Here is a 14,146-nt window from a genome sequence, read left to right on the forward strand (position 1 = left end):
GCACTGTGACAGTCGGACGGAACGTACAAAGATTCAGAGCAGCAGAGAACAGAAGCTGTCGCCTCAGGGGCGACCTCCGAGATGGAACTATTTTCATTCATCAAAGTTAAAATTTCCCTGAAAAAAATAGAAACCTTTGGATACTAGAAGGGCTATTATTGTCACGCTACCCACAGCCACGAAGCTCTCCTCATGGAGAACCTTTGCTTTTGATTTGTTACCGAAACAAGTTATCGGCGGGCGGGGGAAGACATTTAGATTCTTCTTTCAGGGGAGTCCCTCCCTCCTCGGGAGCACAGGCTTGGCAGATGTTGGAACACAGTCCTCAGGGGCAGGCTGTGAGGTCTGAGCAGAGAGAGCCTTGGGCCTGGGCACGGTCTGCCCCGCCTCGGGGCTGGGTGGGAGTCCGAGCAGGAGCGGGAGCCGGGGACGAGGCTGCCCCACGACGGTCAGCTGGGGCGGGAGAGCAGCCGGCCCCATGGCTCATGCCGCAGCTGCGGTGCTTCCCAGCGCACAGATTTCACTTTCCAGAACCACGGCCGGCAGGAGCAGGTCCTGTCTCGAGTGGGGGGTCATGAGAAGAGGGCGTGTCCTCAGAAGGGACCACACGCTCTGGCGCCCCCGCACCCTGACCCGGGTTCCCGTGCAGGAGGTCGCTGTTCCCTGGGGCAAGGCTGGGGTGCGCCCTCCGCACGGAGGCCTGGGCAGCAGCCCCTGCAGCAAACAAACCCATGGGCCGAGCCCCTTGGAGAGGGCAGCTGTGGAGGGTAAGACAAGCTTCCCAGGGGGCCAGGCTCTGGGGAGAGGCTGGGGATCCCCAGCTCGGGCGGGCGGGTCCTCGGCCTCCTCAGGGCTTGCTAAGCTCACAGGCTGGCGGCCGCATCCCTCATGTGTCCTCAGAGGCATGGCGGACTCCACACCCCACCCCCCAAGACTCGCTGCCCACGTCGGCTGCCTGTCCTGAGTGCGGACCACCCGACCACACGCTTCTCCGGGAAGCTCAGCCTCCCCCAGAGAGCAGCGCCAGGCGGACCCAGGCTGCCCACGCTGAGCCACGGCGCTGGCCAGCGGCCCCTGAGCCTCCTGGCTTAAGGGGTGAGAGGCTGCGGCGTGGGCGCCATGTCTTCTGGACAGGACGGTCATGGCGGGGCCCCCGGGCTCCAGGCACGCCCGCTGGCTGCGGCGACCGAGGCAGAGGGCACCGGGGCAGCAGCGTGTCTCCGGCACAGGGGAGGCAGAGGCGCTGCAGCGGGAGCCGCATCTCACCCCGAAGGCGTGGGGCCCGCGAGCACCCCGAGAGCAGGCCGGGCCTCCGGGAGGCGCACAGAGGGCAGAAGGTTCTACCCATCCACGGCCGACAGGCCTCAGGTACACAGGTGGGTGGGTGAGAAGGTGGTTTTTGCTTTAATTTAAAAATATCTTTTAAAACGTGTAGTTACAGAAAACAAACTCGAGGACGGGGGAGACCCGGCCTGGACGGCGGGCGCGGCGGGGGCTGGTGGCCACACTGTGCCGTGACTTCCCCTCGCGCCGGCCTCGGCCGTAGGAAGGGGCCGGGAAGGCTGTGACTCGGGCCGAGTCCTCGAGCCCTGGGGCTCCGCACCCGGGTAGGACACGCCACGCGGATCCCAGCCGCCCGTCTCACTCCTCGGAGAGTCTCTCTTGCACGCGGGCTGGCGGGGCGGGCCTCGAGGCGCCGGCTTCTCAATCCCAGTCCACTCGGCGAGGCGGGGGTGCTGCCATGTGGGCAAAATGAAGGAAACTTCTGGACAGATGGGGTTGGCGCAGGCCGTGGCTGTCCCAGGACGATGACATCCTTTTGGAAAAAGGGCGGTGAGCAGGAGCGGGAGGGCCTTGAAATGTTGGTCAAAGAGCTTTCGGCTTCCTTGGCAGCAACAGCGTGTGGCTGGTTGTATTCATCCCGCTTGTTGGTAACGGCAGCAGCGCGGGAGGCAGGAGCTGGTCTGGAGAAGATCCGGTGCGCGGCAGGGAAGGGGGCAAGCCCCACTGTCTCTTCTCTCCGGTCTGTTTGTAAAAGGACCTCAAGATGGCGGGCCCTGAAGGCCAGCGAGCCACATGCCCGGGACCCATCAGCAAGGTTTGGGGGACCCATCAGCAAGGTTTGGGGGACGCAAAGTTGACATGTCCGCGTCTCTCTCTGGCTCCAAAGCTGCTGGGGGTTCACCTGGAGAAACACCTTTGGGACATGACACCCGGAGCACGCCCCTCCTCCTGGCCCAGGGCAGTGGTTTCACGCTCTGGTCCTCCGAGCTTTCTAAAGCCGCAGATTCCAGGGCCCTGCTCCTAGAGACTCCTGCTCTCTGGGTTTGGGGTGGAGCCTGGGAGTCTGCATTTTAACAGGAGCTGGTGATGTGGGTGGTATGGGACCCACCCTAGGGTGGCTGAGACTCCGGTTGACCCGGCTGACCCGGCCAGGCAGGGGAGTAGGGAGGTCACAGGCTCCCCCTGTCCCAGAGGGGCGGCAAGGGCCTTGACCCCCTTGTGGAGGCAGCGGGGGAGGCCGAGGCTCCCTGGAAGCAGGTGGCCGGGCTCAACCGGCCCAGGGGTGCCTTCAGAGCCCCTGGCCTGATGTAGCCAGCAGGCCCCCCCCGCCCCCAGGGCTATGGGTGCTGGAAACTGAGATGTCCAAGGAGAGCTCGTCTGCCGCAGCTCTCCTGGGAAGCGACAGTGAGTTAGTCTTGAGCTTCTTTGGGGGCCCAGCCTCTCCTGGGGCATCCCAGCTGCTTAGAGAGCCAACCTGATCCGTGCCATCAGGCCCGGGCATCTGTGGGGCCTCGCGAAGTTCTCGGGCCCGTGACCCTGTGCACCCACCGGCCCCCAGCACAGACTCATCCTGGACTCCCCTGGGATCTTTCCTGATGCTTCTACAGGCTGTTGGGGTTTGGGACACTCGGGGCTCCGCGATGACCTGTTATCCTTGCTGTACTTGTCTCAAAATCAGAATTAAACAAAAACTCCTCCCAACAAGTCTCTGGAAAACAGACCAGCTCTGGCAGCGAGCCCCTGCCGAGAAAGGGGGAGACCGATGACGCCCGGTACCCAGCGCCAAGCACCAGCCGCCTCCAGAGCAGGAGGCGGCCAAGAGCATAGCGGCCCCTAAAGGAGGAGCACCCCCTTGCGCACAGCGGCCCCGCAGGGGCGCCCTGGCTGGGGGTGAAGTCCAAGCCGGGTGCCTGGGGTTACCCGCGCCCAGGACAGGGGTAGGGATGGACGCGACCAGTCCTTCAAGGTGGAAGGTGAATCATTGTCTACATTTAATAAAAACGTTTTCTCATTGGAGGCTCTGGAAGGCTTGAGTCACATTTTTTTTTCCTGTGTAAATCCCCCGCCCCTGCTCCCCCCGATGTCTGAGAACACATGGCTTAACAGTGGCTGCACAGAAAATATACACCCTCAACGTCTGACTTTCATTTAAATACAAATATACAAAATGTAAACGGAGACAATAGAGAAATTTACAAAACTTTTCTTTAAAAATAATAAAGACAAAATTCAGTTCTAGTTAGGACGCTATGAAAATACGTGCAAGTTGTCGTATCCGACTGGATTTCTATTGCAAGGTTCCGCAGAGACAAATCCGGTCCACCTGGCTTGACGGCCGCCTCTGAAAACTGACCTGAGTGGAAATCTCTTTGAGAAACCCGAGGCCCGATGTGGGTGGGGGGGGGGGCGCCTCCTTCCCGGCCCCCCCGGGGGACTCGTCCTCCTGCCGAGCCCCTGGTCACCTTCCGCCGCCCGGGGACGGGCCTGGGCTGCTCCTGCCGTGGACGTCCAGGCCAGAGCTGAAACTAGCTGCTTCCGGTGGAGTTTGAATTGACATGGTTTGAATTGATGTGGTGGTTAAAATTGGTCTTGGAATTGGGCGAACTTTTGGAGTTGTTCTGATGCTGGGGGCCGGGCCGTGAGGCGAGCGGAGGGAGAGAGAGAGATGAAGAGAAAGCAAGTGAGTCCTCGCGTCAGGCAGGGCCTGTCACGGGGCCTCCAAAGACGGCGGGGGCTGCTGACCTCCTCCTCTTGCTTTGCACTGCCTTTTGCATTCTCCCCCTGCAGACCTCACAGGCCACCCCTGGGTGCCTGCCAGAGCGATGGAGTTAAAAGACCCCCCCGCACCACCACAGGCAGGAAGGAGGCGGCCCCTCCTGTAATGTCTACACTGACTACCTCTGCAGGCTCAGGTCTCTATCCTAACCTGCCACCCCTTCCTTGGCCGAGTGACCTGGTTCCTAGCAGCTCTGGCGCGGCCGGGAACGTGAGCTACAGCACTCATGTGCGCGTGTTAGGAGGACAACGGCTGCTTGTGTGAAGTGCTGCCAGCTCCTCCTGGCACCCGGGGGGCACTGGGCCCATCACCACACAGGAGGCGGGGGAGGCGATCCACTGCTCCCTTGGGGGAGGTGGTGCCGGCATGAACTCCCCTCCTGGGTCCTCGCACCAGCTCTGGACAGCAGCTGTGTCCATCCTGTCTTTCAGGTGGGCAGCCGAGGCTGAGAGGGGCTCAGCAAGCGGCCACACGACTGACAAGCTTCAGGGCTGGATCTGAACTCGGGCTGTTCTGGGGATTCAGGCCAGGCGGGGAGGGGAGAAGCCCTTTCTTGCTGGAACTTCAATTGCACTTGGGGAAGCATTTAAAAATATTTTTAAAGAACGTGAACATGAGTCTATTACGGAATAGGATGTGAAACCTAGATGGAGACTTTTAGAGAAAACCGCAAATGTGGGCCTCAGTCTGCATTTCCTGTCCATGTGCCTGATCCCGGTTCCCCATCCTGTTCTCCCAGATCCTGTGTGGGGCTCACCTTGGGCAAGGTCCCTCACCCCCCTCAGCCTCCGTTTCCTTAAACACTACGAGCCCAGAAGGAGGGTCCGGCTTGGTTTGATGAGGCATCTCAAGTGCTTCGAGAACAGGCGGGCACACAGTGGACACTCAACATATGTCGGTGAGTGAAGGCCCAGGATTTTGTGGAGATTAAATAAGACATACCCAAAAAAAGCATCTCAGAGCACCAAGGCCAACCCCTTTTATCCCTGTTATCAGAGAGGGAGGAGCTGGGACTCCACTCAGGGCCGAGCAGCCCCTGTTCCTGCCTGTCCTGCTCCGCCTTGAGGAAGGAGGAACTTCCCGGACAGTCTCCCAGGCTCTGGGCTGGGAACCCCATGGCCGCGGCTTCCGGAAGGGCAGGCCGGGAGGGGGCGCTGTAGGGCCACCTTCGAGGTGGGAGAGTGAGGGAGGGTGAGGGAGGGGTGAGGGATCCCTGTGGCCCCACTCTTGGCGGGCCTGCCTTCCAGCGCCTCTTTCACTGGGCCACGCCCTTCATCGGGACAGGCTCTGAGAAGCAAACCTTTCTGCAGGGCCAGCGGCGGCGGGCCAGGGGGCACGGCACCACGGGAGGGCCGCAGGCCAGGAGCCAGCTTATTACCTTACATCTTTACCTGCACCACCTGAGTCTTTACGGTGGCCTGCGAGGCAGAGGCGCTCAGACAGGGGACAAGGGTCCATGTCTGGAGACATGTCTGACTCACAGGAGGGGGTGTGGGGCAGCCGGGGACGGTGCTCCACCTCCCCCACAAGTGCACAGGACGGCCCCCACCACTCAGAAACCCCAAACCACCGCAGGGCAAGGCCAAGAAGCCTGATCCAGGGCAAGCTCCGCGGGCCTCCCTCCTGCCCAGGGGTGCCACCGGCCAGCGGGCTCAGGGCGTGTCTCACAGGCGCTGTCCCTTCCAGCTGCTGCCCCCAGGCCCGAGCCCCACAAGGAGGTCGAGCTCTGCTGCTCTGGTCCCAGCTGAGTGCGGTGCTGGGCCCGCGGTCCCTGGAGCTGAGGCCAGGGCAGCTGGCAGGACGGCGGGTCTCACCTGACGCTTGAAGAGTCTCTGCAGCAGCCCTTTCTTCGGCGGTTCCGGCGGGTGACTTCTGTTCAGGTCCGGCGAGAGGGTACCGTTGGGTCCAAACATGTTCAGCTCCTTGAAGCATTCTGTCTCTATCATCTGGAGAAGGGATGCAGAGACACGGCGGGGGGCAGCGTGAGGGGCCGTGCCATCGCCTCCCAGGGAAAGCGACCCCAGCGATGAGCTGGTGTGACCAGGTCCTCCACCCGCCCTCTGTCCCCCGGGCCCGAGGCCCGACACCCCACCGGCTGCCTCTCTCCACCCTCCAGCTCCACGGAGGAGACACTCTGTCCAAGGGGGTGGGTTCATGTCACAGCAGCCAAACCCACCCCTGGCATTGCACCCCTGCACCCCCGGCCCCACGCAAGCCCTGCACTGACATGCCCCAGGCCCTCCTGGTTCAGCCCTGCATTTCCATTCCACCGGCTCCAGCTCTGACTCCCCAACTCAGCCGCCGCCCCAGCTCTCAGGGTCTTCCCAGGGAGGCCTGTCTGGCGCCTCCTGGCCCCTCTCGGCCCTGGCAGCCTGGCCACATGGGGCCGGCCCATCAGGCCCTGCCTCCTGACTGCGGCCGCCCGCCGGCTCACCTCGCTTTGCCAGGGGATGGGCACGGAGCCCGTGGAGAACTTGGAGTAGAAGTCGTCGTCGGTGTGGTCCAGGTTGACGCCCTTGACGGTGGAGAACTGCTCTATGTCCAGCACGTCCTTGCAGTACACGGCCCGGGGCTGCGGGGTGGACAGGAGAGCAGGGGGTGTCTTCCCGAGCCCCCCAGCCACCCTGCACTAGAACCCCTGCGCCCTCTCTTGGATGTGCCGAGGGGGCCCAGCCGGGGTAAGACGAGTGCTCTGGGGGGGGCGTTGCCCCACACACGCCCCCAGGTTGGACCTGGGATGGTCTCTGCCCCGACTCCTGCACCCCAGAACCTCTGGGGACCACACTGCCCCACCACATACTCTACAGTCTACTGGATCAGGAGGGAGAAAGGCCCCCACACCGCCCCGTAGGAGGAGGTTGGAGGTGCGGCCCCCGGTCCACTCCCCCATGTTGAGAATGAACCTGGGCCCCAGGGCAGGCCCGGAGGGACCCCCGGGGACATGCAGCCCAGGAGACATCCCAGGAGGCGCTCGGCTGGCTCTGGGGGGGTACCTCCGGCCCCTTCGCCCACGACAGGGATCCGGGGACTGGGGGTTTAGCACCCAGGCTCTGCCGCCAGCCAGCCAAGGCCAGGGGCCCAGCGGGGAGGCGCAGGGCCCTGGAAAAGTCACTTGCAGATGGAGCGAACCCTGGGCCAGGCGGCCACCGCAGCCACGAGCCCCTGCTGTTATGTGGGTGATCCCTTCCAGCTCGAACACGCTCTGGGGGCACAGAGAGAACACCCAGCCAGCCCTGCCCTTCAGGAGTTCCAGGGCAGTGGGGGAGACTCCCAGGAGCTCAGGGAGCCTGGGGGGCAGGGGAGGTGACTCCAAACTGGAAGCAGAGAGCCCCCCGGGCCTGGTGACATGTCCTGTCACTGCCCACAGTCTCCGCCCCTGGGTCAGGGCCCACGAGGACCTTCCTAAGCTCAAGGTCATCCACCAGGCTCAACAGGGCAGACGGGGCTGGGTGGGGGGTCCTCACATCTGGAACGAAGGGCGGGTCCATCATCCCGGCTTCCAAGCGCTTGAAGTTCATATTCCTGAAGAAGGGGTGTCTCTTGACCTCCGCGGCCCCCTCCTCCTGGCAGCCCAGCCTCTGCTTCGCGTCTTTGGTGAGCAGCTGTGACAGGGAGACCCCATGAGCCTCAGCTGCCCAGCCGCTCCTGCTGCCTGGACGCGGGAGGCAGAGGGGCTTCGGGGAGCCTGTGTTCAACCTGCCACACGGGTGTCGGGAGCCCCGACACGCCTGCAGCCCCCGGCCCCTCTGCCACCCCTCTGCTCAGGCTGTGTCAGGGGCACCCCCAGAGCCACTGTGGGCTTTGTGGTCCCGCAGTCACCCTGTGCCCAAGTGCCCAGGGCTCCCAGGGGAACGGGGGCCCTGTGTCTCCCCAGGGCTGTGAGCCCAGGGTCTGGGACCCACTGAGCTTCCCCCCGCTTGGGAATCTGGTGTTCTCTCTTCTGCTACAAGGAGGCACCGATGGGCGAAACTGTAACTGCAGGTCTCCTCGCTGACTCGACCCTCAGGACTCGGGACCTGCACCCACAGAGATCACCTCCGGCCCTCGAGGCCACACAGACAGGGGGCGCGGGGCAGGGACTCGTGGCTGCCCTGCAGGGGGCGAGGGGAGGGAGGGCAGGGGAGGGGGAGGCTTCTAGGGGAGAGGCTTTCATCAGGGGGCACGGGGAGGCAGCAGGGACACCCAGGGCTTATATGGGGAGCACCCAGTTATGGGTGAGGGTGTCGGGGTCGGTCAGGGAGAGAAGCAGAGGGGCCGAAGCCAGGCCAGAACATGGAGCGGGCGGGGGGAGGCACGTGGTGGAGAGAAGCGTCCTCAGAACCAAGAGGGAAGAAGGTTCGCGGAGGGTGAGGAGAGGCGGGGATGGAGGTGTGAAGAGAGGCGAGGGCCAGGCCGGCTGAACGGGGGAGGGCAGCCAAATGACCACGCAGTGCGGGTCCCTGCGTGTGGCCCGCCCCCACCCCCACCCCCACCCCCAGCACCAACAGCCTACGTGCTGGGATCTACTGAGCATTTGCTGAGAGACTAAGATCCAGGCAGGCAGACGCCTCGGGGGGACTCCCTTGCAACAAAGGAACCAAAGGGAGGGCAAGCACCAGGCCACAGCCGTGGGGTCAGTCCTCACGATGTCCCCTTGGCCCACTGCCCACCCCTGCCTGGCTTCTTTTACCCAGTGGCCTCTGCAGCTCTTCTCCAGGCTTTGCCTTTCTACAGAAGAACTGGGCTCTGCTGGGCCCAGGCCCCTCCCTGTCCCAGCAAGCTCCTCAGGTGGGGGCTGAGCCTCCGCCGCCGACCCGAAGCCCGCAGGGCCTGGCCAACAATGACCCGAAGCCCGCAGGGCCTGGCCAACAATGGTCTAAACCAGGCGACAGAGGCCGGGATGGGCAGGGCGGGCTGTACTGGCTGCTTATCAGTTCCCTCCAGGCAGGAATGTCGGCCAGTGCCCAGGACTTCTGTTTTCTTCAAGAGAAGCCAGAAAATCCAGGCTTACGGGACATCTCTCCCATGTTAAATCTTGGCCGTGAATCCAGCATTCACCTGTTTCTGTGCAGGCTGAACTAAACACTACTACGCGCGGCGGTGAGGTGAGGTACACGCCAAGAGAAGCGAGAGCAGGTGTGATGGGGGCTAGTGGAGCAGGAAGGGTGGGCTTCCTGGAGGAGGAGGCTGGCAACGAGCTGAAAGGACAGATGAGATGCAGGTGACTGAAGGGCCAGAGTGAGGGCGCTGGGGATAGGAACAGATTCCTGTGAGAGGTGGAACCAAGGTCAGGGACCATGGAGAGGATCCGTAACTACCATCGTGGAAGGAGGAAGAGCACCCAGGGGTGCTGCTTGTGGGGTGGCCTTCTTAAGCAGGCAGGGCTGGGGCTGCCAGAACCTAGAAACCTCATGGGGCACCCAGAGCCTCCGTGGATGCCTGACAGGGCCAGCGGTGCCCTGAGCTGACACCCATTGTGGGGCATAGGGCAAGCCTGGCTGCCCGACCAGATGGGCTGTGGTTAGGCGCACAGAGAAAGCCTAAGGCTAGAATCCCCCAAACCCCAGGTAATTGGTAAGAAGACCGAGCAAGGCCAGAGGCCTCTGGCTGGTCAGCCAGGGGAAGAAGATGAGGGAAGGTGGGACTGACACTTTGTACCCCAGGCCAGATCCCCCGGGAGCCCAGAACTGGCCACGCCTTTCCCCCGGTGGCCACCAGGGGGCAGCAGAGGGAAAGACGCGCCTGGGTCCTGGTGGAGGCCGCCGGGCAGGGAGGACCCTCGGCCACTGTCCACTGGGCAGGTCTCATCTCCTCGTGAAGGGCTCTCAAGTCCGGCACCTCTGAATCCCCGACCCTCACCTGCTCTCACCTCCCTACCCCTTGCCATCTGGCCCCACTCTACGGATGCCTCACCTAGACACAAGCGCAACCAAGATTCCCGCGTACCAGACTGTGCTCCCTTGCTCCGCCTGTTCCCAGCCCCAGCCCTGGCCGCTGGGCTCTCGTGGGCCTCCGGGGTTGTAAACACTGGCCACCGCGCGGCTGGCCGGGGCCTCGCATCGCTCCCTCAGCGCCCCTCCCCACGCAAACACCACAGCCATGGTCCTTCTGCCTTGGGAACTAGTCAGGTGGCAGCTCGAGCCCAAAGCCTCTTTCCCGTGGCCCTGTGACACCAGACTGAAGCTGGCGGGAGGAAGTACAGGAGCAGCTCGAGAGAGACTCCTGGGGGTGGGTCCTGGGCCCCTAGAGTGCAGCCTCGGGGTTTCTGGAAGCAGAAGCTTCGCTGCTTTTAATCAGCCCCCAGGCCTGTTCTTTGAGCTCCAGCCCAGCGGGCCTAGGGGCGGGAGGCATTGCTGGCCTGGGCAGTGGCTGCTGCAGAGCAGCAGGGCCTGGGGTGGGGGGAGCCTGCGGGCTCACAAGGGCGTGTGGTGGGTGCTCAAGCCCCTCCTGCCCCAGGCGGCGGGCATCTGAGGGCAGCTGCAGGGTGTGCTGAGGCCAGCACATTTGTGCCCGGCCTTGAAGGGAGCAGTGCCCTGGGGCCCAAGCAGGACTTGGGAGGCTGAGGGCCAGTGCCCACCCCCCACAAGGCCTGGCCTGGGTGGGGCGCCCCGGCTGAGAAGGGTAGCCTTGGAGGGCCCCAGCTACTGCTCCCACTTAGTGTTATCAGATGTCCAGAGACCAAAAACACCACCACCTGCCACCTGCTGCCCCCAAGCTGGTGCCTGGGGATCCAGAGTCTAAGGGGACAGGGGCCAAGGTCAAGGGTAGGGGCTTGCCCAAGATCCCTTCCATTGTATTTGGGCTGCAGGTGGAATCTTCGCTTTCCTCCGCTGCCAGCTGATGCCCCCCAGCAAAGCTGGGTGTGAGGGTGTCTCCAACAGTTCCCCTTGTCAGGCTTCCTGTCCCCCACCTCCAGGTTTTCTCCTGGAGACCACACCGACCACCCCCTCCACCGCCAGGCTCTGCTCCCCTGGTTCGGTGGCTTCGGCACCCACACCCGAGCGCATCGGGACCGCGTCCTCTCCGAACCGTTTGCTGTTCTGGGAGCAGGAAGGGCGTCGCCCGGGGCAGCGGCCGGCGCCCAGGACTCACCATTTTGCAGATGGACTTGGCCTCCTCGGAGAACTTGGGGGAGTACGCCTCCTCCGTCTCCAGGACCCGGCGATCCACCTCCTCCCGCTTCACCTTCTCTTTGCGGCCGCGGAACGGCGACTGGCCCTCGATCATCTCGTAGATGAGGCAGCCCAGACCCCAGTAGTCAGGGCTCAGGCCGTACCTCTGGTTGTTCAGGACCTCCGGAGCTAGGGAGAGGAGGGGGTGAGGGCAGGTGAGAGACAGTGGGTGCCGGGCAGAGCCTGGCACACGCCTCGGCCTCCTGCTCCCAGGGTGATGGTGCTGCTCACAGAAGGCCAGTGGTTTCACGACTGGGAGACTCTTCCCCCTGCTGACTCCTACCTACCAGCTGCCCTGAATACCACCTCCTGCAGGGAGCCTGCCCTGATTGCTCTCCTCTCTGGTCCTTCGGGGAGCTGACGAGGGTGAGTGGAAATAGCCTGTTCCCTTGACATCTCTCCCACCAAAACAGAAGCAGCCTTATTCACTGCTGCATCCTCAACAATCACTATGACAGCAGACACACAGTAGGTGCCACACACACACACTCACTTCAGTGACTGAAGGCATGTCTGCCTAAATTAAAGATGCTTTTAAATTTATCTGGAATTCAAACTGCCTCTCACTATGGTTTCCCCACAACTTTGGTAAAATGAATCATAGAGTCACCACAGAAATGCAAGAAAGATACTTCCATGTCATCAGGCAGGCCACACACATCAGAGGCAATGCAGCCACATGGCTGGTGTGCAGGCCACAAAGCCCTGCAGACAGATTCATACAGCACCGCGCAGAGGAGACCCATGCAGATGCACACAGAGGCTCAGCACATCCATCACCGACCCATCCATCCACTACCTGTTAACTATTATCCATCGACATACCTGTGCATCCATCCATCCATCCATCCACGCCTCAACCTATCCATCCACCCTCCACCTGTCCATCTACCCATTTACCCTTCTGTCCATCCACCCACCTGTCTGTCCACCCATCCACCCACCTGTCCGTCCACCCATCCACCCACCCATCCACCCACCCATCCATTCACCCATCCACCTGTTAGCTATTATCCACAACCTATCTACCTCTCCACCCACCTAACCACCTGTCAATTATCCATCATCCACCCATGTATTTATTCACCCACCTGTCCATCCATCTGCCTAACCACTCATTCATCTAGCAGGTGTCAGTCATCTACCTACTATCTCTCTAGTCATCCATCCATCCACCCATCAATGCTTTATCATCTATCAGTATCTTATTAACAATCCTCTCTCTCCATCTATGCACCATCTATCCATCAGCACTCAAATGGATATACACACTCACACCCACGTGGCCACACACCTCACAGGTTCCCAGGTCATGCAATCTGTAAAGGCTCCTCTCAGCACCAAGGACAACACACAGAATCCTGTTCACGTGTCGTTGGCAAGGGCCCAGCAGAGGCAACAGTGTCCCCGGCCCCCAGAGCTTGCGGGGTCCTCTGCCTCCAGAGGCAGTGGGCACGTGTGTGTGAGCGTGCAGGAGGAACCCATGGGACGTCCCTACTTGGAAGGGGGATTCCAGGAACCAGGTGTTGCTCCCCCAGGACGGAGGTCTCAGGGTAGACCCAGGGGAGTCGGGGGGGGGGGTGCTCAAAGCCTGTCTCCACCTAAAATCCTCTGGTGAAGCAGCAGGTACTCTGCTGTCCTTTCTGGGCCCTTCCTAATACCTCCCTCCTCCCGGGGTCTCCAGGAGTCCACTAGCCCACCGGACCCCTGTTCACCTTCAATAGTGCTTGCAGCCCTGTTCAGAGAGTTCAGGAGTGGCTTGGCTTTGACATGAGGGTCGGAGGGTGGGGGTGGTGGTGAGAGGATTTGCTTTAGTCAAGTCACACCCTGGAGTCACCCCCCCAAGGGCTGGGGGTTCACATCCACACTTACCCATGTAGCCGACGGTGCCCACCCGGCCGCGGATCAGATCTCCCTCAGGGATCTTCACGGCCAGGCCCAGGTCCGAGATCCTAATGTGGCCTGAGGGGGGAGAGCAGGTCAGGGGGTCCTTGTCAAGTGGACAACAGCCCCCCAGGCCAGGTCACAGACCTGCTGGGCACCCCTGGACAAGTACACAGCTTCTCGGCATTTTCATCTGTCTCAGGAATAGTGAAACCCCAATCTACCTTCTCAGGGAGACTGCTAGACCCCTGGGGGAGCCCGGGGGCAGGAGGGCCTAATAGGTCACTTTGTAGGAGAAAAACATAAAAGAGGCAAAAGGAAGTGGGTTTGGCTGGACAGTGGCTGACCTGCCTCATAAATGACCTAATGGGCTATCTTCTTGGAGGACACGGTCATGAAGTTTAAAGCCCTTGGCCGAGATGTGGGGTTGCTTCATGGGAAACAATGTGAGACTCTCCAGACAATTTGCAACAATCTGCTTAAGGGGAAAACTCTAAGCGCTTTGGGAAGCAGCTCCCTGGCCGGCCTTGTTGGTCTTCAGAGGTTGTTCTCCCTTTGAAACAAGGAGAAGCGCAGACATGGGGCCCCACGGAGACCAGGGGGCGGAAGTGGAGCTTCCAACCAGGACAGGCCCCCCAAAACTGAGAGGACACTGCCCCTCCTGGCCTGCCCAGGGCTGTACAGCCTGGAATCCAGCAACCCTGATGCCAGGAGCTGTGTGCATCCCCTGGCTATGGCAGGAATGGGACCAGGGCATGAGGATTCCAGCTGCCGGGCAACAGATCAGTGGTGGGCCCCGGGGCTGTCAGAGCAGGCAGCAAGCCCGGGTTCTTAGCCTGAGCCTGACACGGACACCCAAACCTCTCCCCCGGTCACCAATGACTGCCTCCCCTACACCTCCCCTCTGCCTGGGCTGCCTGGTGATGGCCAGGCTGCAGGGGGACCGGCTCCTGGTTTCTGTCCCCACTGCAGGGTGATCTGGGCATGTGCCCACCCTGCAGCCCGTCATCTGTAAAATGCGTGTGGGGAAGGCGGCCCTGACCTCTGTGGA

General features: G+C 62.1%; 1 protein-coding gene across 2 annotated transcripts in view; it reads right to left on the bottom strand.

The window, feature by feature from the left end:
* Nucleotides 1–3,471: 3,471 nt before the first annotated feature.
* GRK5 (G protein-coupled receptor kinase 5) overlaps nucleotides 3,472–14,146 on the bottom strand; it is a 174,120-nt gene continuing 163,445 nt past the window's right edge. The window contains exons 11-17 of one of the 2 annotated variants that reach the window (XR_005122381.2): nucleotides 13,084–13,173; nucleotides 11,132–11,340; nucleotides 7,525–7,662; nucleotides 6,495–6,632; nucleotides 5,875–6,006; nucleotides 3,747–3,908; nucleotides 3,472–3,637 (exon numbers count right to left, since the gene is read on the bottom strand). Coding sequence is in view for 1 of the 2 variants with exons in the window: in XM_037495590.2 (XP_037351487.2) it covers nucleotides 3,810–3,908; nucleotides 5,875–6,006; nucleotides 6,495–6,632; nucleotides 7,525–7,662; nucleotides 11,132–11,340; nucleotides 13,084–13,173 (806 nt within the window). In the remaining variant the exon portion in view is untranslated. Of the gene's footprint in view, nucleotides 3,909–5,874; nucleotides 6,007–6,494; nucleotides 6,633–7,524; nucleotides 7,663–11,131; nucleotides 11,341–13,083; nucleotides 13,174–14,146 lie in introns of both variants that reach the window. The other variant, XM_037495590.2, reaches the window with a different exon arrangement.

The sequence above is a fragment of the Talpa occidentalis genome, unplaced genomic scaffold (assembly GCF_014898055.3).
Source record: "Talpa occidentalis isolate TD23 unplaced genomic scaffold, MPIMG_talOcc4v2.1 talOcc4.8, whole genome shotgun sequence".
Lineage (NCBI taxonomy): Eukaryota > Metazoa > Chordata > Mammalia > Eulipotyphla > Talpidae > Talpa > Talpa occidentalis.